This window comes from Lontra canadensis, unplaced genomic scaffold, assembly GCF_010015895.1.
Source record: "Lontra canadensis isolate GAN:19392208 unplaced genomic scaffold, GSC_riverotter_1.0 scaffold60, whole genome shotgun sequence".
NCBI classification, from domain to species: Eukaryota; Metazoa; Chordata; class Mammalia; order Carnivora; family Mustelidae; genus Lontra; species Lontra canadensis.
The window spans coordinates 4349247-4374660 of record NW_022631054.1 but is presented as its reverse complement, the minus strand read 5'-3'; the positions used below and the strand labels follow the sequence as shown (position 1 = coordinate 4374660).

The window sequence follows — 25414 nt, the reverse complement described above, 5'->3', positions numbered from 1 at the left end:
TGCTGTATGCCAGGTGCTCCCTGAGTGCTGGATGAAAGGAAGGGCTGAGTAGTTGAACATCTCTATCAACAGAGTCAGTGGGGAGCGAGGTCACTTGGAATTCCTTTGTGCGAGCCTGGGATTCCTTTGTACAAGCCTAGAGCTTGTGAAAGATGCAAGCAGCCTCATTTGCTAATGATCATAATTAAGCCAGAATCTCTTCTTCCAGCCCCTCAGGGAGAGAGGCACAAAGCATAGGGCTGACGATTTGGCTCCCTGGGTTTCCCTCCCTGCTGTGTCCCTCCCCAGGTGAGATGTTTGCCCGCACCTGCCCAGGTGCGCTTGCACACAGCCACAGGCTAATGGGCCTGGCCGGGTAATCGCACCTCGGTGAAGCTCTGTTAAAACAAGCAGTCACTAGTGTCCCAGAATCAGTCCAGGAAGAGACAAAATGTGTCACACGGGGTCCCTGGTGTTAAGTAGATCGAACACTTTCAGTGTCATACTTTGTCACGCTTTCTTCATTCTTTCTGGGTGTCTGTGGGGCTCATGGCTGGGGACCGGGTGTGTGGGGCAGACTGAGATCTGAAGGCTCGGGCTCTGGACCTCGTATAGCTCACACCTCAGAAGGGGAAAAAAGACCACTTTTGCCCAAAGCACTGTAACACAGTGATTCCCAAAGCATGTTTTCAGTGAGATGCTCTACCAAAAAAGGTTTTCACAGCTGTCAAATAAGTTTGGGAAATGTTGCTTACGCTACCCCCATCTCTGAGGCTGCACATGAGCAGAATAAATGCCCAGAGAGGTCCTGCAGGAAAGGAATCTGCTCGACCTTATTGAACTTCTAGTTTCCCAAACATACAGGAGCCTTTAGCCTCCCTGCATGCAGTGGGTGGTTTCCTGGTGTCACCAAAATAGCAGAGATAGAATTTGCCCTCCAACCAGGCCCGAAGTGTCAGTCCTCCACCCAATGCGCATAGTAGCTGGACTCAGAACCTGAGCAGGGGGAGAGAGAGAGGGTGAAAAGGAAGTCCAGGCTCTGGAGAGGTCGGGACCCCCTGGGGCTCTAGTCTGCCCCCCACCCCCACACCAGCGATGAGCAGGGAGCCATTGGAGGGACCAGAGCGGCCCCAGGGCAAAACTGGGCCGGACCATCTACTTCTGGGAAGCCAGCAAAATGTCACCAGCCAAGAGCGCCGAGGAGGTCAGGGTCTGTAAGAAGTGGACCTGGAATTGCTTTGGCAGCCTCTGGGTTGAGCTTGGGGCGGGGGTGGGGGGTGTTGTGGGCCCGGGGATTGGGCCAATTGAGTAGCTGGGCTGAGGGCAGCCAGCTTCAGTGGATTCGGGCCAAGGGTGAAGTGTGCTTGTATTTTCGGCATCTGTGGGTCCTCCCTCTGAGAGCTCCTACCTGGGAGAGGTGTGCCCAGGAGCTCTATCTGGGTGAGCTCCTCCCAGAGTCTGGGGCCTGGCACGTGTGTGTGTGTGTGTGTGCGCGTGCACGCGCGCACAAGCGTGCTAATGAAAACAACATGTGCTCTTGCCACACCGGGCCTTGTCACTCCAGCGGTGCTGTCAGAGCAGAAACAAAACAAAACAGAGAAGTGGAAGTTGATTCTATAATTAGTGCAGTTTCTTCACTGTTCATTCAGGATCTCCAGAGATCAATTAGCTTGCTTTTAAGCTAAAAGGCATCTGAATAAGTATTTAACCTGCATAGCAATTGATATTTAAAACAGATGAGGATGGGAGTAATAATGCAGAACGGGCTGCTCCTGTCTCCTGCACTCCTTTCCCTGGCTTCTGCGCCCCCTTCCCTTCACCTCTGCCCACTCCACATCCGGTGTGGCCTTCTGTGGGGCCTCCTGGCATTCTCGGGGCAGGGCTGAGGGTGGGCAGGTTGGCACTGAGGGACTGCTGGAGGCTGACTCCGTGCAGCAGGTGGTCCGGGGGTGGGGAGATGATCCCCAGGTAGGGCCACCAACCCCCTCCCCGCAGGGCAGAGCTGGTCCTTTCCTGCCATCTGCCAAGCTGCCAGGCACACAGCGCCTCGCCCTCCAGGCAGGGGGCAGGGGGCGGCAAGCGTGCTTCCAGAAAACACCTCTGCAGAAGCTTCCTCATCTAGTAAGAGCCAGCCACTGCCAGGCTGGGGGCAGGGTGCAGCCTGGAAACTTCGGGAACTGGTGCCCTCCTGGCTGAGCATCTTCTAGTGGGTGGTCTGAAGATATCTGTGTGCTTTTTGCTTTGTCACTGAAATATTAACATCCAGAGCTGGAATTTGCTTTTTAGAACAAGCACTCTGTGTGTGTGTGTGTGTGTGTGTGTGTGTGTGTGTGTGTGATGTGCATTGATAAATGCGTTTATTTAACAAATGGGTCTTGACATCGTCTCTGTGCTAGATAGTGAGTGGGGCACTGGGGGAGAGAAAGAGACGCCAGGATGGCTAAGGTCTGTCACGACCTTGCAGAGACCACAGCCTAATTGGGGTGGGGGGCACCCGCTGCATCACAATATGCGTGAGCCTACAGAGGATGAATTTGGAGCTCAGGGAAGACGTCTTAGGGACCCCAAAAGCAGACCCGGCAAGGGTTCCGGTTCTGGAGGTGATCCCAGACGGGTGGTGCTGGACAGGGAAGCAAGTTGGGGAGGGAGGACAGGGAAGATGCGTCCACCAGTGGGTATGCTGTGGATACCTGGGACTCAGCCCCTCTGGGGCCCTTCAAGAAAGTAGCTCATACCTCAGAATTATGCCTCGAAGGGGCAAGGAAACAAATGCACCCATCTATTCCCTGCTTCCTAGGCAGGGGTAATACAGAGTTCCTAACTCCCTGGCTCTTGTGGCCTGTGCTGGCCATGCTGCACCATTGCCAGAGAATGTTCTAGACACAGAAAGCCCCAGCTGTGCAGAGGGACGTGTCTATGAGCGGCCCCTGGGTGGGACTAGGGCATAAGAACCGTGCCTGTGACACAGCTGAGAAGAGAAGTGTGGGAGTCAGGTTTGGATGGGGATGGAACGGAGGAAGAAGGAAAGGTGATGCAGGCGGAGAAAAGCACGCTTGAAGGGACAGGCACAGATGGGCCAGCGAGCTCCGTTGTGGGGGTGGGGGACATGCTATGTAGAAGAGCCGAGGCTGGGGGAGGTCAGACTGGACTGGGAAGGGTCTCAGAGGCCAGCTGGGGGCCAGTCGTTCTGCTCTGGGCATATGTGCGTGATGGTGCGCTGCGTCATGGCTCTATCCCTCCAGGAGGCGGGCCAGTCCCACCAGCGTCTCAAGGATTCTGGGTCTTCATTCCTTTGGCCCCTCCGGCAAGGGCACTCACTGCTGGCTGTGCCCCTCTGCCAGCCCTGTCCCCAGCAGTCCGAGCTCCTGTCCCTCTGCCTGCTGACAGCCCATCGGTCATCAGGATCTCTGGGCAGCATTGGAGCCTGCAGCCATCCTCCCGACATGGTCGATTCTACAGTATTTGACTTGCATGTCCCTGAGTTGTACAGACAAAGCTCCACGTATTACCAGATCAATTAAAACAACTGCCACCAGGCCCCAGGACTCAATCAGGAGCCCCTCCCCTGGGACCCTACGGGGTCTGCTGCTTCTCTGGATGCCCCGTCTCCGGGAAGTGCTCCCTAGCTTCCTTGGGCCATCACAATAGTAACTTCTTAACCCTCTCAAGGTCCTACCGTGGCCCTGAGATGATTTTTGCCATTTAGTCCTCAAAATAGCTCTGTGTTGTAAATGCTGCTAATATCCTTCTTTTCAGAAGATGAAATGGAGACACGGAGGAAGGAGGGCAAAACTGGAGGGTAGGCGAATGGGATCCAGGCAGGAGGTCAGTGAGGAGGTGCCAAAGGGACACAGGGTCTGGGAGAGGGTCTGGATGAGGACAGATGTATGGTCAGGTGTGTGGGTGCTGCAGCTAGATGGCTGGTTTCAGTGGACCCCACTGCTTCCCAACTGTGTGACTCTGGGCAGGTCCCCTCCTTCCTCCTGCCCGGGACGCCCATCTAGGGCCAGTCTCCCCACTCACCATCAGCTGCTGCACTCCCTCCACAGCTCAGCTCTCGAGACACTCAGATGCCACCTCCTCCGTGAAGACCTCCATGGCACTCTTATGAGTTTCACCAGCTTTCTGACATTCTCATCACATGGAGAATTTTTGGCCATATAGTGTTTTGATTTGCACCCCTCCTCTCATCTCCTTTTCCAAGCTGTGGGCTCCTGAAGGGCTGGGAGAATGCCCAGGCACTGGCTGACTCACGCAGTGACCAGCATAGAGCTGTGTCCCCAGCTGTAGCCAATAAACTGCTTGGGGAATGAATGAATGAACTAACGAATGAACATGAGGGGAGACACACCTACTCCTTGCCCCATCTCCTTACGCATAACCTCAAAACCCATCCTTGGGCCTTTTCTGCTAGGCTCTGCTTGCCTTCTACAAACTCCACATTATGCCCAGCAGGGAAAGCCATCGAACTTGTCCCCCGACTCCTCCTCCTGCTGAGACAACAGCATACAGAGGCCCAAAACCAAGTTCAGAGGCACCGTCAGGGTCCCCCAAAGGCTGGCTAAGGTACAGTAGAGAGCAGAGCCTACTTCTTCCAACGCACAGGCTGCACAGAGCCTCAGGGGCCCTGGCAGGGAGAGGAGAGAACTTGATCAGAGCAGACAGGGAGGCGGGCCCTGTGAAGAGGCTGTTAGCAACAATCTCGCTGATCAGCGTCTCAATTAATCTCCACGACACCTTGGAAACTTCAGAAAAAGAACAAAGCAGACCAGAAAAGAAAGAGCAGACTCAAGCCCCGGAGGACAGACAGTGCCTGGGCCTGGTAGTGGGAACATGGGTGTCTCCTGGGACTCTGCTGCCAGACAGAGGGGGGAAGCAAGTGCAGGTCCCGCCGAGTCTCCCGGGCTCCCCACGCTCAGGGCTGGGCTGCTTCTGCCAGGGCCAAACTCAGGAGCACAGAGTTGTTCAAGAGAAAGGACAAGCTCAACAGGCTCTAGAGCAGCCCTAGACAGTCGTGAGGTCGTGGGCTTAAGCAAAGGGACTCAGCCTTTTACCGTCCTTGCCCTAAGACCTGTAACTCTGGGTGTCTCTAGGGCCAACAGACGGGAGGGAATGTGTGTGTGTGGTGGGGTGGGGGGACCGCCAGGGTCCTTGCCCTTAATGTTGCAGGAAGGAGGCCTGGCCTGGCAGCCGGGACAGTCTTTCCTCCCGTTTTCTGAGGTCACACACAGGCGGTCCTAGGCTCACCTGGGAGGCAGGGAAATTCCACCATGGGGCACATTTCTAGAGATAGAAAAAGGAATTTTTAAAAATATGGGCGTCTAGAGGGTATCTGGGTGGCTCAGTTGGTTAAGTGTCTGACTCGTCTTGATCTCAGCTCAGGTCTAAATCTCAGGGTCATGAGTTCAGTCGGGTACCCTGTTGGGCCCCACACTGGGCATGGAACCTACTTCTAAAAAAAAAGAGGGCATTTTTGCTTAAGGTATTCAGAATTTTTCTCAAAACATACAACAGCACATCATGGTAGAGGGAGCAAGAAGCAGGTTGGTTCTGGTTGGCACAGCTAATTCAATCCCTCCTTCCTCGACCCCTGGCCATCAGTATCACCCCGGAGATCAGGGGAGGTTTGAACTAGTGGTTTTTGCCCTGTGCCTGCTGGAGCCCTGGAGGCTTGCAGAGCCTTCTCAGGAACCATGCTGTCAAGTCTCTAAGTGCCCAGATGGTAGAAAGAAGCTTGGGCAGCGGTATTTGACTTAAACACACTTTCTAGGGAAAAAAGCCCTAATTTGCAGCATCTGCTTATTTCCGTGGTGTAAATACTCTCACCGTGGCTGATTTCAAGCTGCTGGCTCACTTTGAAAATTTCACAATTAACTCTAACAAGCTGGCTTTGGTTGCAGAAGGGAATCTACTACGGAGTAGTTATAAGAGCATCCCGAACCTCCCTGGGCCTCAGTTTTCTCTTATGTGAAATGGGACAATAATACTTTCTAGCTAATGGGTTTTTAGAGGTTCTGTGAGTATTCAATGAAGAGTGTGGAAAGCACTCAACATCATCCCTGACACATCAGTTTGTTATTATTATTTTTTTTTATTTTTACCCAGTGGACTTCCACTCGAGATTTTGTTTGAAGAAAATGTTCCTTTTCCAGCTGTGCCCCACCCCTGCTTACATCTTCTGGGATTTAATTCTCTCTCTCTCTCCCTCTCTCTCTCTCTCACACATACACACACCCCACCCCAGTTCTTCCGCAGCCCTGGTGTCTCTGCTCCATTTTATTAAAGCAGAAAGCAGTGACAATTATTTTCATAATGAACTGGCTCTTCAAATTAATGCCAATTACACTATGCAATCATGATTAAGATTATGCATTAATCAACGGTGCCAACCTACTTATTAGCCTCTTTAAATAACGATCATGAGGAATGTATGGGAAGGGAGAAAACGGAGAGGAGCCAATTGAGTGGGGGAACTGTCTCTAAGTGGGGCGGGGTGCTACCTCCAGAAACCAAGACCCAAAGCAGTTTTTCTTCCATAAATCAGAACCCTAGCCCATCAGATCTGGAGCTTCCAAAGGTTCTGGATCTGTACAGATCCCTGCACAAAAGGGAAAGGGTTCAAGAGGTAGGTAGGGAGAAGGTAGAAGAACCGTTGACAGTTTGTCAGTTAGGGAGGTTCACTGCTCCCTTTCCCTTCCTTCAAAAACATGAAAAGATAGTGTGATTGATACTTCCCCTGGAATCATGCCACTCCCATCTTAGGTTAGGTCTCCCAGATGCAGAGCCTGAGGCAGGGATTGAGATACACAAGGTTGATAGAGGGGAAGAGAGTTCTTTAGGAAAACCCTGTCAGCAAATAAGCAAAGCAGGGTAGAGACAGGGACAGGGTAGGCAAAGATGCCGCCTTGGGTGAGATCTGGATTTGCCTGATACAGCATGGAGGTGCTAGGGGGGCTCTGGGGCATGAATGCATCCCAGAGGCCAGGGTACCACCCTTTTGAGCCCCAGTGTGCATGAGTCATCAGTGACTGCAAACTGCCCCCAGTGTCAAAGTGAGTGGGCTAACCTTCTGGGCAAGGTGTCTCCCTTCAGCTGAGAACAATTCTCTATAGAAAAGTGCAACCTATGTATGGAAGGTTCAAACCCAGTTCTGCTGCTTCCAGAACCCACTCTCTGAACCTCTATGTTCACCCAAATATTTGTTGCTGGGGTGTCCCGAGACACTGAAATGTTTGGGGTCACCTGGCCCTTGACATGTTCAAGTAGAATGATGCCTATCCTTGCACTGGGTTTGGGAGTGGGGGAGGGGCAGTCTCTTCCTGGCAGCATCTCTGACACTGTTCCTGGGTTTCCAGCTTCTCTGAATCTCTGCTTGTTTTGACTTGTCTTCTCTCTCATCCCACCTCCTGCACCTCTTATCTTCTTTCTGCCCCAGTTCACCCTGTGCTGGACCCTGCCCTCACTTTCCCCAAAGAGCACAATCTGGTGTCCATTTTCTGTGGCCAAATTTACTCAGGGTCAGGTCTCCTGTAAGGAAGGGAGGTGACAGCTCAGTGCAGCCTCACTGGAAAGGAAGCACTGGGCACCACCGTGCTAACCTGGCCCCTTCCTGCCGTGGAGGATTTCGTACCAGCCTCATCCACCCTTGGCCATGAGTCATCGTCTCCTCCTTTCTCCCTTTTTGGGTCCACATCCTAGCTGTTGCCTTCCTTTTAGGCCCTTCTCCCCTCCTCCCCATTCAAAACTCAACATCACATCTTGGGATCCTTTGCACAGCAGGTTAGTACTATCATAGTCTTACCTTCTCCAGGCCCTCCGGGACTTTTCCCTTTAAGATAAAGGCTGCCCTTCCCCTAGAAGAGGGGATGGACTGCAGCCCACTGGCCCAATCCAGCTGGCCCCCTGTTTTTGTAAGTAAAGTTTTATTGAAACGCAGCTCTACTTGTTTGCAAAACCATTGTCTATCACTTTCACATTCCGAAGGAAGAGTTAAGTAAACCCATCTGGTCCACAAAGCCAAAATATTTAATGTCTTGTCCTTTCCAGAAAAAGCTTGTCGACCACTGGCCTAGAACAGAGAAGTTTAAAATTGATTTTGTTCTTCTAAATGGCATTCTTTTGAGAATTGTCATGAATTAAGTTCTCACCACATGACATGCATTTCATTACATAATTTTCTCTCTTCCTTGCAATGGTCAACCCTTGGAAGTAGGTGCCCCATTTTGCAGATGCAGAAACTGAGTCTCAGAGAGATTGAGTAACTTCCCCAGTGGAAAGGGCTAGGGCTCAGACTGAGGCATAATCGTCATCAGAATCTGAGTTGGGAACATTTCCGTTTTTGCGTCCAATAGCTGAGCCCCGCACATTGGCTGGTTATTGTCTGCTTGTGGTTGCCCGAGCTTTCCTGTGGGGCAGAAGCCTGATGTTAAGTTTTCTTGATGTGCTAGGACTCGGTGGTATGTTGGAATGTGGCAGAGATCGGTGGGTATTTATGGAACTGAATGGCATACCCTCCAGGCTGGGATCTCAGTGCCTGATGTGTCCCCTAGTGAGCTATCAGCCCCGCTCCTTTGTAGCCCAACTGCCAAGATGTGAGAGGCTGGGAAGGAGTAAAACCCTTGGAAATGTCTCCTTGTCCCCTGACCTTTGACCCTTGTTTAGGCTGGAGATCTGTAATGACTACACTTCTTCCCGGGCTCCCTTGAATAATTTTTTTTTTGTTTTTACATTTTAAAATAATAAAAAGAATGCATATTTATTGTAAGTAACCTGGAAAAATCAAGATAATACAAGGAACAAGCTAGAATATCCATAAACCCTTTCTATCCAGAAATACTCATTTGGTCAAATGTTGGTACAAATCTTTCCAGTCTTTTTTCTAAGGTATATAGATAATGTGTTTTCAGTTTGATAAATAGAATTCAAACTATAATATAATTTTGTTGCTTTGTTGGGGGCATTTGGGGCATTTTCTGTATCATTAGGTATTCCTTAAGAGCATTTTTTTAAAGCTTTTTTCCTTATTACCAAAGCTCTTGCTCAGTGCAGAGGACTTGAGGAAAAAAGCACTAAGCAAAGCAATCCATTATCTTTTTACTTTCTAGAAAGAACCTCTGTTAACATTTTGGTGTATGCCCTTCTGGTATGTCCTTTTTGATTTTAATTGGAATTGCATTAAATATATAAATTAATTTGAGGAGAACTGACATCTTTACAATATTGAGCCTTCTCTTCCAGGAGAAAGTTATGTCTCTCCATTTATTCAAGCCTCCTTTTATGTCCTCCAGTAAAGTTTTGTAGTTTCCTTGGTATAAGAATTGCACATTTATTGTAAAATATTTTATTTTTTTCATTGTTGCCTTTGTGAATAGGGTCTCTCTGTTTCCTTATAATTTCTCACTGTTTATTGCTGATGTATAGGAAGGCTGTACATTTTTTCTGTATTTGTATGCTGGCTCTTTGAGGAGCTGTCTGGCTTCTAGTAGGTTTCCATCTGATTCTCTTGAGTTGTTAAGAAAACAGTAATAAGCGTCTGCAAATAATATTGTATCTCTTTTCTGATTGCACTACCATGATTTGTTCATTTTGTCTTATTTATACAATGATTTTAAATAATGTTTTATTACGGAGGATGTCTGCCATATCCATTTAGGGAAAATGGTATAATGGATCCCTGTGTATCCACCACCTGGCCCCAGCAACCAGGAACCCATGACCTTTCCAGACCTATTTGTATCCCCTTCACAACTACCCCTCCCCTATGATTTTGAAGCAAATCCCAGATACCATGTCATACCATCCTGTACCCTCACTCTTTAATGCCTGCAAGTTGTTCTGCCATATGGATGGCTTTTAATACATCAAATAGTCTCCTACTTTGGGACATTAAGTTGTTTCTATTTTTTCAATATTATGTCAAGAATATCCTTCGACATAAATGTGTTTATGTATCTCTAAGTTATTCTAAATTTATATCCCAGAAATGCTAAATCCCGAGCAGTAAATTAAAATCCCTAGAATTACTGGATCATATGGTATTTTGATCATTTATTTTCCTTTAAACACATACACACCATCACATGATGGCTCTTCTGATTAGAAATAGAACACATGTTCGCTGCAGAACTTTTGGAAAATACAGAAAAACACAAAGAAGGAAATTAAAGTCTCCCACAATCTTGCCACTCAAAGAGAAGCCCTCTTGACATTTTGGGATGTATTCTTCTCATCCTGTTATATGTGCTTTCCCAGCCTGTGTATGCACACCCACGCAGACTCCCATGTGTGCACACTACGTGTTACAGATTGTAAGCCTGCTGGAGGACTGGGTTGGGGGGTACATTGATTTGTTCACTTTTTAAAATACTCATTTAAAAAAAATTTCTTAATGGTGGAAACAACCCAAATACCCATTAACTGGGTGGTGAATGGGTAAATAAAATGCGAGAGAAAGTACTATTATTTAACAGCTAAAAAGGAATGAAGCACTGAGATGTGCTACAACGTGGATAAAGCTCAAAAATGTGTTAAGCAAAAGGACCCAAAGACCACCTACTGCATGATTCTATTTATATGAAATGTCCAGAAAAGATAAATCTCTAGAGACAGAAAGTAAATTAGTGGTTGCCTGGGGCTGGGGCTGAAAACTGTGATTGACCGTAAACAGGCTCAAGGGACCTCTCTGGGGTGACGGGAATGTTCAGAATTGTAATGATGGTCACACAATGCCATAAATTTATCCAAAAATCATTGTACACTTAAAACAAGATGCATTTTGTGGAATTTCTTAACGTAAATAATACCGCCATGAAGTCGATTTTTTAAAAGAGTAAAGACATTAACATAAAGCTTCGTTTGGAAAATAAAGAGTAAGCACAGAGAACAAAATAAGAAATCTACCACATAGGACTGTTCGCTTGTGCTGTTTAGAAACCCCTCCTATTTTTCAGTCAATGGGATAGATTCCTCCTTATCTTTTTCTGTTCTCCCTCTTCTAACGTGGAATTGCACTGTATCTCCAACTTTATAACCTTTGTTTTTCACTTAAAAATATGTCGTGGGTATTTCCCAAATCATTAAATTTTTGCTATTCCATGGAAATATATAGCTTATTACAGTTTATGGACTCCCTCTCTGGTGTTGGACATCCCTAGATCCTCCTCTCCATACGTGATCCGTGTGTCCATTGTTGCTATCAGAGTCAATTCCTAGAAACAGAAGTATTGAATCAAGGAGAAATATTGAATCAAAGACCTAAGCATTTTTAAAGCTTCTGATATTTGCTGATGGCCACCAGGAAGGGGAGGTATACCAGTTGCCACTTCCATCAACAGTCAAGCAAGTGTCTGTTTCCAAACGCCCTCAGCAAACCTGGGTGTTTTAAGTTATTTTATGTTTGTCAGTGGGACAGGCAAGATGTGGTATCTCACTGTTGGCTGAAATGGAGTTTATTTGATTTTTAGGGAGACACACATTTCTTCGTATGTTAATAGCTGCTTTGTATTATTTTTTCTTTAGCGAAATGCCCATGCTTGCCCTTTGCACATTTTGCTTTTGGAGTATTTGTGGTTTTTTGTTGACTTTTTATTTTTTATTTTTATAAAATAAAAACATCAACTTTTATACTGCCAAATATGTTATAAATATTTTTCCAAGTTTGATGTTTGCCATTTAATTTTGTTCATGGTAGTTTTGATATATTATTACTCGATATATATTATTTCTGTGGTGTTATCAGCATCTCTTCTTTGGTTTCTGACTTTATTATAATGCCTAGAAGGAGCTCTTCCACCTCAATATTCTATAATATTCACGTACATCTTCTTTTTTGGTACCTTTATACTGTTTTTTTTTTCCTCCTTCCTTCCCTTATTTCTTGCTCTTTAATCTTTAATCCATTTGGAACTTATTTTGATATATGGTTTAAGATTGGAATCTAACTTAAATTTCTCCCAAATAATTGAATAATTGTCTCAGCTCAATTAATGAATAAATTATATTTTACTTACTGATTGGAAACAGCCACTTTTGTCATGTCTTAAATACTTATCTCTACTTGAATCTCTTTCTGGGGGCTTTTTATCTTATCCCATTGATCTGTCTGCATTTTCATATGCCATTAGGACATGTTTTTAATTATTTTGGCTTTTATGATGCTTTTTAAATCCGGCAGTGCAGATCACCTGTCATCTCTTTAGGCTGCTATCTCCTGGTTAGTCTTCCTGATACATTTTAGTCATCTTGTCCAGTAAAAGAAAAAACCCTTCTGTGATTCTGATTGGAATTGCATTAAACTGAAAAATTAATTTGGAATAAACTGACACCTCTATTCTTGAGCCTAACTGTCATGGACCATGCTATGTCTCCTCATCGAAGTCTGCTGTTACATCCCTCCCTTGTAGTGTTTTTGTCATTTTCTTTTTTTTTTTAAGGATTTTATTTATTTATTTGACAGACAGATCACAAGTAGTCAGAGGGGGAGAGGGGAAGAAGCAGGCTCCCTGCTGAGCAGAGAGTCTGATGTGGGGCTCGACCCCAGGACCCTGAGATCATGACCTGAGCTGAAGGCAGAAGCTTTAACCCACTGAGCCACCCAGGCACCCCAGTCTTTGTCATTTTCAATGCTGAGATTGCTCACTTCTTATTTGTTTTCTTATTCATTGTGTAATATTTTTGTTGATCTTAGAAAGGAGATCTTTTACCATTAAGTTTCCTTACAGTTGTTGCTGATATAAAGAAATTGTATTAATTTGTGCTAACTGGTTATTTAACTCGACCCTCCTGCTCCTGCTACTTTTTTTTTTAAGATTTTATTTATTTATTTGACAGAGAGATCACAAGTAGGCAGAGAGGCAGGCAGAGAGAGAGGAGGGAGCAGGCTCCCTGCTGAGCAGAGAGCCCGATGCGGGGCTCGATTCCAGGATCCTGAGACCATGACCTGAGCTGAAGGCAGAGGCTTTAACCTCTGAGCCACCCAGGTGCCCTGCTCCTGCTACTTCTTAACTAATTTTTGTGTTTGGGGATTAAGGTTTTTCAGGAAAATATTTATATAATTTGCAAGAATTTTTTTTCCTCCAAGAGGTGTATCTCTAAATTCTTTTTCTTTCTTGTTTTGTTGGTTAATGGTGTGGTGTGAATCTTTACCCCTCCTTTATCTCTTTAATGAGAATGTCTCTAGTGTTTACCATTAGTGTGATATTGAAGGCAGATTTGAGCTAAAGATGCTTCAAGGTAGTAACTTTTCTGGTGCTAGTTTATTAAGCATTCTTAACAGCAGTGGATTTTGGATTTTATCAGATGCCTTTTTACATCTTGTGAGTTGATCATATGTTATTTTTTTTCCTTTGAGCTCTTGATGGAATGATATTCATAGATTTATGTTCAACCTCCCTTTCTTTATATTGAACATAACTATACCTGGTCATGGTATGTTTTCCCAGTAATATTCTAATAGATTCTACTTGCCAGCACTCTATTGGGAATTTTCATAGCAATATTACTAAGTTGGTCATTTTCTTTGGCTGTTTGTCAGTCTGTGGTGTCAGTCTCTGTTGCTGGCTGAGTGAAATAAACTAGGAGGATCTTTGTATTTCTTACGCTCTAGTCAATTTCTATGCATGGAATTATCTAGGATAATATTGAACACTTTTGGCAGGGGAATCTTGTCCATAAAACCTTCGAGCCAAGCATCTTTGTTAACATGCCCTTCCCCTTCCGCAGCACACACGATTTTACCCATCCCTTACAGGAGGAATCTTCGAGTATGCGGATGGCCCCAATGCCCAGGTCATGAATGCTGAGGAGCATGCCTTTCGATTTTCTGCCAACATCATCAACAGGAACAGGACTCTGCTGCCCAACACAACCTTGACCTATGACATCCAGAGGATTCACTTTCATGATAGCTTTGAGGCCACCAAGAAGGGTGAGTATGCAGTCTTGACTGTTATCTTTCAGGATGGGGACAGAGGCAGCCTTGTTTGCTGTCCAGGGTCCTGACGCCGGGTCCCAGCTTTTGGTGGGCTTCAGGCTCAGAGTCTATGTCTTCTGGTTTGGGAATCTGCCTCATTTCCATTTCAGCTTAGGCTGTGTCATTCCCCAGGCTGTCCACCAGGAATTTCACTGGCAGGTGCCATGAGGGAATGAGCGGCCATGGGAGGAGGTAGAGAATGAGGCCTGAGATGGGGCTGAAGAGGTATAAATGTAGAGGTCAGCTCATATCCCCAACACCTTTGAACTGAAGCTGGAATTTTCAAACTTGTTTTTCTTTCATTGAAATCCTACCCAGAATATCAATAATTAAAATATGCAACATTAAGTTGCCATAAAAAGACTTACTAAAAAACAATGAAGCTTTTTCTATGGCTCACACAATTTGACCCCAGAGTCTATGGATGACACTTGAAGTTTGACATTAGCCTCAGCATTCAGTACATTTCCATATTTTGTTTTAGCTGCACGATAGCAGGAAAATTGTGAGTCATAAAAATAAGTTTTACTAAATCCAGTCAGTTTTCCCCACACCTGAATTTTACAAAATAAAACAAAACAAATGTCGGGTTGCATCCTTCTTTATTAGTGATACATATACAATAAGCTCCAATGACTGCACAGACAGGACGGGAGAACTTTATTCCAAGATCCTCGGGTGTGGGGGGGGGAGCAACTTGTCAATACCTGAATGAGCTAGCAGTTTCCAAGGTGACATATAGCACATTTGAGTATACACATATGCTCCTCCATTACTCTTTTAAAAATACAATTTATACACATATACATTTAATTGAATTTAGAGGCTCAGATAACTCTAGAAATAGCTTCCATATATCCCTAGAGTTCCCTGGAACTCCATTTAAAAATCTCAGACCTAAGGAATCTCACTCCCAGGGAAGAGAAGGTCATTTTTCCTACAATTTGCCATCATAACCCCTTGCTTTTCTTCTTCAAGACACTTACCACAGTTTGTAGTTAAATAATGGTGTGTATTTGATGTGTTTCCCCTTCTCTCCAATACTACTGGAAGGAAGGCTCTTTCTTGTTAACTGATAAAACCCTAGCATCTAAAAGACTGCTATGTAGTAACTGCTCATTGAAATATTTATTGGATAAAACAATGAATGAATAATGTGAGAATGGGGCATGAGAGCCTGAGCAACATTACTCAGGGCCCCTGTCGGCTGAACTTAATGACAGTGTCCTTCATGCATGTTGGGTAGACTGAGGCTCATCCAAAATATCCCCTTGGTCTTTCTAAGGGGCTCCCAGTAGCTAATCAAAGTCTTCTGGACTCCCAGGTATAGACCTGCCAAAGTGCTTCCTGGGGGTGGCTCAGTTTTCCAAAGCCCCATTGTGGGTAAACATCTTAGCATAGAAAGGCAGTGTAGCATGAGCTTGGAGCCAGACTGCCTAGCCTTGCATCTTGTCTATTCTGATATTAATTGTGACCTTGAACAATATACCTTGTACCTCAGTTTTTGTGCCTCAGTTTTTTTTTTTTCTTCTACAATATGGACCCATTTCTGTGAAGTGCCTAGAACAGTGTCTGGCATGTACAAGGTAACTATACTGACTTTTCTCTTATTACTTTGGTTGGTTTGCTCTCTACCCACTGAGCCATCAGGTTCAGGGCCTCACCTACAAGTACTTTCTCCACAGTTGGTCCCTCTCTCACCTGCCCTGTTCCTCCATGCCTTGTAAACTGAAGGGCACAGGATCCCTGACACTGAGCACAATACCCCTGACCCTTCCTTGAGTCTCAGAGGCAGCCTGCACACAAACTGGAAGAACCCCACCCTGTTAGCCTCGGAAAGTGGCCCTTTGCCCATCACCCTTCTCCTTATGCTGGCCTGTTGTCCTCTCTACCCGCATCCTCTCAGCTCTCTCTCCGCATGCCTTGTGGCCAACACTTACAGTCAGCTATCCACCTCCCCACTGAGAGCCCCTGCTGGCATCCTCTGCCTGGCCTCGTCCAGCTAGAAAGTGACTGAACTCAACCAAAAATGCTCAGTGAAAAGGTGAGGACACAGAACAAACGCCTGGAATCAGAACAGAGGTTTACGTGGGCACGATGACCCCAAAGGGCTAGGCTGGGTATTCTGTCCATTTTTTCTAAAAGTCTCTAAAATAATATGACGACTCTTCAGTAGCATACTTGCGAGTGAGCACGGGGGCCTTCCCCAGCCAGCAGTGAGCCCAGGGCAGAACCCCAGAGTCTTCTGAGGTACTTCCTCCAGTGGGAACTTAGAGTTCCATGCGATGTGGAACTGCCAGGTAGCGGGTGAGTAGATCTGGGACAGAAACATCCAGTTTTGGAAGTCCAGCCAGACAGGGCCATGGGACCAAAGCCACACCCCCTCATCCCCCACCACCTGACTTGTTTGCTTAAAACTCCAGCTGGTGTGTCCTTTTGTTCTTTCTCCAAATCATCAGAGCCCATGGGGACCTGTCCAGTCCAGCCCAGATGTGACTTTCCAACCACGTCTGGCCTCTGGGCTCTAGCCCTGCCTGTGGTCCTCCAGGTGCCATGCTTTCTCCTACCACAGGGCTTTTGCACTTGCTATTATCTTTGTGATGCCCCTTCCCTATCTCACCCCCGCCCTGCCACTTGTCTAGGTCTTCAGAGGAGCCCACCCCAAGTCCCCAGACAAGGTCAAGTCTTCACCTCTTAAACTGTGATCCCTGGATGCGTGTGTGTGTGTGATTATGTGATTATCGTCCACATCTTCTCCTATATTATGTCTTTTTGCCTCTTCACTGCTGTCTTAAAGAACCATTGTTCTGACTACCAGTGCCATACATATGCTTCTCTGTCTGTTTTTGAACTTTACATAAATAGAATACCAGTGTGTACATTTTGGCAGTGTGTAGAATATACCCTTGACATTCATCTATGTTATTGGATATAATAGGAATCTATTTATTGTTGTGTAGTGGTCCACTATACAAATATACCACAATTTTTTTTAAGATTTTATTTATTTATTTGTCAGAGAGAGAGAGAGAGAACTCTGGCAGATGGAGGCAGAGGGAGAAGCAGGCTCCCCGCCGAGCAAGGAGCCCGATGTGGGACTCAATCCCAGGACGCTGGGATCATGACCTGAGCCTAAGACAGCTGCCCAACCAACTAAGCCACCCAGGCATCCCACACCACAATTTTTAAACTAAAATGTATCATTGGACATTCAAGTTGTTTCCATTTGGGCCCAGAAAGCAATGCTGCTATGAACATTCTTGTAGATATCTTTTAGTGCACAAACATGCACAAATGTTTTTGATGGGTAGACACGCAGGAGTGGAAGTATGAGGTCACAGGATGTCATGTGTTCAGCCAGATGGCTTTCCAGAGTCCTGGCAGCAAGCCCCCTGGGGGGCTCACGGCAGTGGGGAACAGTCGACACCATCATGAACACTTGATAAAGTCAGTTTTGTTTCTGGTGGTCGTGTGGTGGATATCTCATTGTGGTTTCACTTTGTATTTCCCTGGTGACCAGAGGTCCTGAGCATCTTTTCAAATTTTCATAGATCATTCAGATCTTCTCTTTCCTGGAGTGATTTTTGAGCCTTTTAACCATTTTTAAAATGGAGCTGCTTGTCATTTTCTTATTGACTTGTAGGATTCTTTTACATATGGTGGGTAGGAGTCCTTTGTGGGACTTGCGCATTGCCTGTATTTGCAGCAAGGGAGCTTGCCTTCCCACTGTCTTAGAAACATCTTTTGAGGAACAAAGTTCTTAAGGAGGTCTGATTTGTCAATATTTTCCATTACAGTTAATGGCTTTGTGTTCTATTTTTGTCTATCCTCAAGTCATGAAGATTTGCTCCCACGTCCTAGAAGCTCTGTTGTTTTGTCTTTCATGGTTAGCTCTAGGACCTGTCTCACACTGATTTTCTCTGTATAGTGGGAGGTAGGGGATGAGGTTTATTTTTTTCTACACAGTGTTGGTGAGAGTGAAAACTGGTTGAACTTCTCAGGGGAGTTTGGAAGTGTCCACTAAAGTGAGACATATGCCTTCAAGAGAGTTCCTGTCTACTTTATCAATAATAGCTGAATGTTACAGGAAATAAATTAAAGGTTCATCGACAGGAGAATGGATAGATTGGGGTATAGTTGTTCATGGAATTTAAGTTAACAATTAAAAAAAAGAAGAAGAAAAAATTCTCCTTACACAAAACATCATGGATGAGCCTCATAGGCATAATGTCGAGTGAATAAACAGTGGTCACTTCTGGGAAAGGGAGGAGTGTGCAGCATATATTAACTGGAAAGGGGAAGAGATAACCTTCCTAGGTGTTCGGAATGTTTTATATTTTGATCCAAGTAGTAGTTATATGGATGCAATTATATGTAAAATTTCATGGAAGTCTACCTGAAACTGATGCACTTTACTATATGATGTTACATCTCAATATAAAAAGTTTAAGAGGCTCCTCTCTGCCATCACTTTCCCTTAATGTCCCTCCTATAGATACCATACCCAAGACAGACCCCTGCTGTCATTGGAACCACCGCTGTCTGACCCTGGAGGCATTTCTGCAGTTGGATCCTGCTTCCCCCTTAGGCACACTCCATCCCTTGGGGAGTCCCTTGTTCCCATGATCTTTATTTTTTCTTTTGATCTTTGGTTTTTGTAAATGTATTCTTCTGAAGCATCATTAAGGCTCTTCTGGGGGATCACCTTGGGCTTAATTCTAATTAACCCAATGAGAATGATTAATCCTGCCATCACAGCTGGATCCAGCCACCTTGGGCCACGTCAGAGGAGCGGGCGCTGTGCACAGAGCCTGGCACGTCCACCAGCTCCGCTCGAATTAGTCCTTCCCTCCACGGGAGGCCCAAGAGGCCTTTCCCCCATTCAAAGGGACTTTCACTTATTGTCTTTATTTTTAACTGTTTTGTAGAAAATTAAAAGATGAGTGACTGCCAAATGGTGTCTGAGCCAGCAACCCAGAGAGTGCCTGTGTTTTCTTCCAAGCCTGACCAGAGCAGACCTGGAATCGACCCAGCACTCCCCAGGCTCCTCTGCCTTGACTTATTCTCTGGGCTGCTCAATTCCTTTTAAGACACAAATTGATTGGGGTAATTTTTGCTATAACTACAATTGCCATGGAAAGGGGATGAGGGGGGCTGCATTCAGGCTGTGGACTCCTGCAATGACTGTGAACCACTGAGCTACTGTAAAATGACCAGAAAATGGATTCCAAATTGAAGCTACAAATAATGTAATTACTGCAGTGTGTGCTCAGGGCTGCCAGAACAAGAGTTGGCTGCTGCCCTGGAAACATCTGGAGATAAAGCTCCTGCTGCTGCTGCTGCTGCTGCTGCTGCTGCTGCTGTAACCCCTGCCCTGGTCCCTCGGGGGCAGCAGCACTCTTCCAGGCTGGAAGAGCCTCCGAAGGTGGAAGGAACATGGAGGGGGGAGAAAAAGGGATGAGGAGAGAGGCCAAAGAGAAGAAATAGGTGATTGGACAGGTGCTTCCTGGCACCTAGCCGTGAGATATAATCACTGTATCTCTGGTAGGATGAACCTCAGCATGGCCATCATCCTCCTATCACCACCGTTGTCACTACTGTCAATGCCAATGCACCATCACCAGTTACTGTTGTCACCATCAACAGTGGTATCACCTCCACTCTTCACAACATCATCACCACCATCACGGTCACTACTGTCATCATCACCATCACTGCCATACACCCACAGCTTCATCATCACCAGTCTCATCAGTGCCAACATCATCGCCATCATTCCTACTACCATTGTCAGTCATGACATTGACATCTTCATCACCAATCTCATCAGTGCCAACATCATTATCATCTTTCCTACTACCATTGGCAGTCATGACACTGACATCTTCATCGACACCAATCTCATCAATCATACCCTTGCCAACATCCCCACTCCGTGATCATAATCTTCCTCATCCTCACCATTGTCCTGGTGCCAGAATCATCATCATCACCAGCCTCATCAACACCAACATCATCCCACAATTACTGTCATCACCATCAGACTGTTATTACATCCTCTCTCATCAATGTGCATATCACCATCATTATTCCTACCATCACCATTGCTATTACATCACAACATTGACATTTTACCAACATCAATCCCATCATCATCACACCATTATACCACAATGTCAACATTATCATCAGTTCCATCTTTGTAGGTGCCATGGCCATGATCATCAATAATATGGTCTTTGCCCTCACCGCCATCACTGTGGTCACCTTTAACTTTGTCTTCACAATTGATGTCAAAATCAAAATTGCCTCCTTCAAGATCATCCTTATAATCCTCTGCAGAACCATAACTTGTGTTTGGTCTACTCTCCCTTGCCTCAGCCAAACCGGATACCTAGACTTTGGACCCAGGCAGGGGACCATGATCTAAGAGGCTGGGCTGGGTGGGGTGAGGGCATAGGAAGAATTTGCCTGCCTGTTTCCAGGCAGTATCAAAGGGGGAAATCCAAAAGGCAGATTCTTGAAAGTGGTAGTGGAGGGAATGAAATATAATAGTCGTTTGACCAAGTTATCCATCAGAGGGTCCCAGAGGAAAAGGAAAAAGATAGAGATAGGAGGCAAAGGATGGAAACCAAGGATATCAGAGGACAGCTAGAAGGTTCAAATAGGGTTAGAAGATAGTGCATGAGAGAAACTTACAGATTTTACAGAGTGTCCACAGCTTGAGGGGAGTGACCAAGCCTGGACAGCAATCACTCACTGTTGCTATCTCCTTCATGTTTTATATAACCTCCATGGCTACACAGTAACTCACACATGATCTCTTCCTCATGGAGCACCTGCTCTCAGGGGACAAAGTGGCCAGAGGGAAGCAACATGAATGAGCAGTGAGTGGACAGGTCAGGGCCTGGTCTCCTTGGGGCAAGGGCCCCTAAAAGAAGACTTCTTGAAATGGGACAATTTATCAACAAACCCAGGGTCCTATTTTGGAAGCATTTATTTTCACTGGGGTTGATCCCACATGGAGTGCTGCTTCAGGCTTGTTGACTGTAGGGTGACAAGAGTGGGGACAGCAGCACTTCCTTGACTTGGACTCCAGTCTTACAGCTGTAGGAGCACCAGGGAGCTGCCACATACCCCACTGGGCATCTTCTCCTGCACTTGGTATTGGCCACAAGGAATCCCAGTCACCCACGAGATGTTCCCTATGTTGGTCTTGCTGCTTCCCATACACGGTTGCCCTGGCGCATGTTCCACATGGCTCCAGCAGCCTCCTGACAATAACTAGCTTCCGCCCACCAAGAGTGCTGTATCTTTCACCCAAGGCACAAGTGGCATTTTCTGGTGTTCTTGAGGGAAGTACAAATTTCAGGGAAAATACTGTCTATATTTCCTCCTGGTCCCAGGAGGCAGTAAGGGAGGAGAGGTTGGAGGGTCAAGGAAGAGGAGAAAATACACTAAAGACCACCCATTCTGATCAACTGAAAACCACTCCACATCTCTGCATCCACTGGGACCACCATTAGCCCAGGCAAGAGGGCCCCTTTCTCTGGGTCTGTGCTTTGGGCAGGGGGCTGCCCTTGCCCTCCCCTGGTTAGTATCTCCTCCCAGGACAAAGGGTCAGTGGGATGAAGGGCACTTGCTTACCAGGAGCCTGTGCCCTGCCATTTTAGCCTTTGCTCCAAGTATCTAGAACCCTGAATTTCCTACCCAGTTGGCCCTGAGCCCACCTCTAGGCCTGCATGAGCCTCTTCCCTGGGCTCTTCTCCAGAGGGAGAGCCATACTGCCAGGGGCACACTCCTAGGCCCTTTCCAGGAGTGAGCAAAGGGCATCTGTTTGTAGGAGTATGGACAGAGCTCGGACATAGGAGTGGGGTATCCACATGGAGAACAAGGTCCTTCTTATGGATTAGGGCGAGCCAGCAGTAAAAGAGGGGGGCAAGGTTGAACTGGTGCCACCCTTCCCCACATCTCTGTGTATGGGAAGTCTCCATGCCCACCTGATTTTCCAGGTTGCTAGAGAAGTGTGTTTGTTAGGGTAGGAGGAAAGGGTGTGTTTTATATAACAATTTGTTAGCTTGGCTTATAGTGCTTAAATATTTAGCCATATGATATGTGGGCCTCCATTTGGAGACTGGTCTGGGGCCCTGCAAATCTTAGGGGTGGCCTGAGACCAGTAGGTCATTCCCAGAGGCCCTCGGGGCAGCCAGGATGTGTCTAAATCCATTGCCCCTCAATGCTTAGGCGATGTCTTGCCTCCTTCTACATGTACCATACATTCATAAGTGTGCACGTGGCACCATTCTCACGGCCACAGGCTGGTGAGTTTGTGGACGCTCTATGGATAGATGAGTTAGGGCTCCTCTGGTTGCGAGGGACAAAACAGCAAATCCTACGTGGCTTAAGCAAAAAGAGAACATACTGGTTCACATACCCAAGGTCCAAGGTTGCGCTTGACCAGGGGCTCTTATTTCTTCCTCCCCTTTGGCTCTGCTCACCTGCCTACTGACTCTGTTCTCAGACAAGCACTGCACTTTCTTTGGGAGCACAGGGTGGTTATCGCAGCTCCTGATCTTATTTCCACGTCCCTGTGTAGAGGGAGAGTCCTACCTTCTGGGTGCGAGGTCCTGTGGCTCCCCATTGGCTCTGACTGGTCCCATGACCACCCTCCAACCCAGTGTCTGGGGCCTAAAGAAGGCCCATTTCTAAGTCATGCTCTAGCCCTCACGGCCAGGGTGTGGGAGAGGTGGGAGCCCGAAGGAAAATCAGAGTTGCCAGAAGAAAGGGCGAGAGCTCCTGGGGAGTCCTTCCCCTGACTGCCCCCAGAAAGGTCCTACTTTAAGGATCTTTTAGGCACAATCCTTACATGAGCCTGTGCCTGCCCTTGGAGCCCCAGCTGCCTGGGGCTGCTCATTTAAATCTCTGCTGTGGGCGCCTGGGTGGCTCAGTGGGTTAAAGCCTCTGCCTTCTGCTCAGGTCATGATCCCAGGGTCCTGGGATCAAGCCCCACATTGGGCTCTCTGCTCAGCAAGCAACCTGCTTCCTCCTATCTCTCTCTGCCTGCCTCTCTGCCTGCTTGTGATCTCTCTCTCCCTGTCAAATAAATAAATAAAATTTTAAAAATAAATAAATAAATAAATCTCTGCTGTGCCTATCGGGGTTTGCCCTCCCCAAAAGCACCTGCCATTTGACCTGCCTGAGCCCCTCCCCAGGAGGGGAGCGCCTTTTAGGAGCCCCTGGGCTTCCTCCCCCACCCAAGAATGCAAAATGTTTGAGGGCAGGGAGTCAATACTTATTCACTCAGCAGAGGCTGGTGAAGCACCTGGTCAGGCCAAGTACTGCTTTGAGCACGTTTAGGTACTATTCAGGTACCGTTTATTGCTGATAAACCAATAAGCAACATAGATCAAGCCCTTGCTGCCTTGACTTACATTCTAGTGGGAGGACAAAGTCAATAAACAAGACTTCTGGCAATCATTTAATAAATAAAGAAACAAAGCAGGGTATGGGGTTTTGGATTCTGGCTGGAGGATTCTTATTACAAGTCGGGCAAGTGATACTTCTTTAGTAAGACCACATGGATGCAGAAACCTGAGGGAAGGGAAGGAGGAAGTCATGCAGATACTAGAGCAGAGAACACTTCAGCTAGAAGGGACCATAAGTGCAAAGGCCCTGAGGCAGGAGTGTGCTTAGCGTGTCTGCAGAGCATCATGGAAACCAGTGGGGCTTGAGGGCTGTGAGGAAGGGAGAGAAGGATGGGAGTTGAAGTCAGAAAAGTGGTGATGGTGATGAGGACAGGGGTGGGATGGGGTGGGGAAGAACTGCAGTGAGCAGGGCCTCATCTGTCACCATGAGGACTTCGGCTTTTAGACCAAGTGACATTGGAGCCTCTGGAGCAAACGTGTGATGTCACCACTTGAGGCTGGGAGAAGTAAGAAGCAGGGAGGGTCCCTGAGGAAGCTGTAGTGCCAGCAGAAGAAGATGGTGGCAGTGGCAAGAAGTTCTGATTCTGGAACATTCCGAAGGTGACACAGCAGGAGTGGGATGTGGGACAACAGAGAACGAGAGGAGTCAAGAGGAAGCCAATGTTCAGGGTCTAAGCCACTGGGATAGTGGAAGTGGTTTACTGAGGAGGGGAGCCTGGAGGAGGAGAGAGGGTAGCGTTTGGGACACATTTGGTCTGAAATGCATCTCGGACGTGGGCACGTGGTAGTGTCCTGCAAGATGGGAGATGAGGACGTTGAACTTTGGGGAACAGACTAGGGCTAGAAGTTTCACAGTTGCCACAGGGAGATGTTTCATCCTAGCTGTTTCTTGGCCTTCCCCCCCACCGCCCAGATCAGGGCCGGTCCCAGAGTGTCCCAGGGCCAGTGCTCAGCACAGTGAGGACAGCATCAAAAGTAACCCCATCTCTGTTTCATGAGCAGTGCTAAGGGTCTCGTATGCGTGATCTCACTCAACCTTCCCAATATCCATGAGTCAGGGCGATTGTAACCCCAGCTTCCAGAGGAGGAAGCCAAGATTCAGAAGGCCCCTTCCTTGTCTGCCCCCGGAAGTTTCCAGCTGCTGTCTCCCCTCGCTGTGTTTATGGTATCACGGAAATCACTGCACCCCTGTGGGCACAGCCCCCAGCTGCCTGACGAGGCACTAAGCCCCTCACCTTCCTCCCACCCCCACCTCCGTTGCAGCCTGTGACCAGCTGGCCCTGGGCGTGGTGGCGATCTTCGGGCCATCACAGGGCTCCTGCACCAACGCCGTCCAGTCCATCTGCAATGCTCTGGAAGTGCCCCACATCCAGCTGCGCTGGAAACACCACCCGCTGGACAACAAGGACACCTTCTACGTGAACCTCTACCCCGACTACGCCTCCCTCAGCCACGCCATCCTCGACCTGGTCCAGTACCTCAAGTGGCGATCGGCCACCGTGGTCTATGACGACAGTACAGGTGGGTAGCCGGGTGTGGCTGGGCTGAGGGTAGGGGGTGAGGGAGGTAGAGACCTAGGATTTGCTCGCCCAAATCAACTGCCCCTGGGAGAGGGTGCACACTCACACCCAAGCCTAGCAGGACACCCAGACACTTGCCCCTGCACTGCCTTGCAGCCCAGGACCCACCGGCCACACTCACCCTTCACTCGCCACAGCCCACCTCACACCTTCCCCACACTCCCACCTCCGCCCCCTACAGCATGCTCTCAGCACCCACCCAGCACCCGCACTCACCCCTGCACAAACCGTGCCCCACCCCCCGCCGCTGGCTCCCTTAGACTCACATTCCCATCTGCAGCAAACGTGGGCGGCCCCATGCTGACCGCGGACACAGGCTCTGGATCCATGGGCAGGGGTGCGCGCTGGCTCTGACACTTGCTAGCTGGGTAACACAGGGCTGTTTCCTCTCTTCCTCTTTCTTTCTGAAGACTCAAGTCCCAAGACATTTCTTAGCCTGGCCTCTTAAGAGAAAGTGACCT

The 25414-nt window shown here is 47.4% G+C and overlaps 1 protein-coding gene across 3 annotated transcripts in view; it reads left to right on the top strand.

Moving 5' to 3' along the window:
* GRIK3 (glutamate ionotropic receptor kainate type subunit 3) overlaps positions 1 to 25414 on the top strand; it is a 219171-nt gene that overhangs the window by 117217 nt on the left and 76540 nt on the right. For all 3 annotated transcript variants that reach the window (XM_032877282.1, XM_032877283.1, XM_032877281.1), the window contains exons 2-3: positions 13727 to 13903; positions 24637 to 24894. In XM_032877282.1, the coding sequence (XP_032733173.1) occupies positions 13727 to 13903; positions 24637 to 24894 (435 nt within the window). The remainder of the gene's footprint in view (positions 1 to 13726; positions 13904 to 24636; positions 24895 to 25414) is intronic.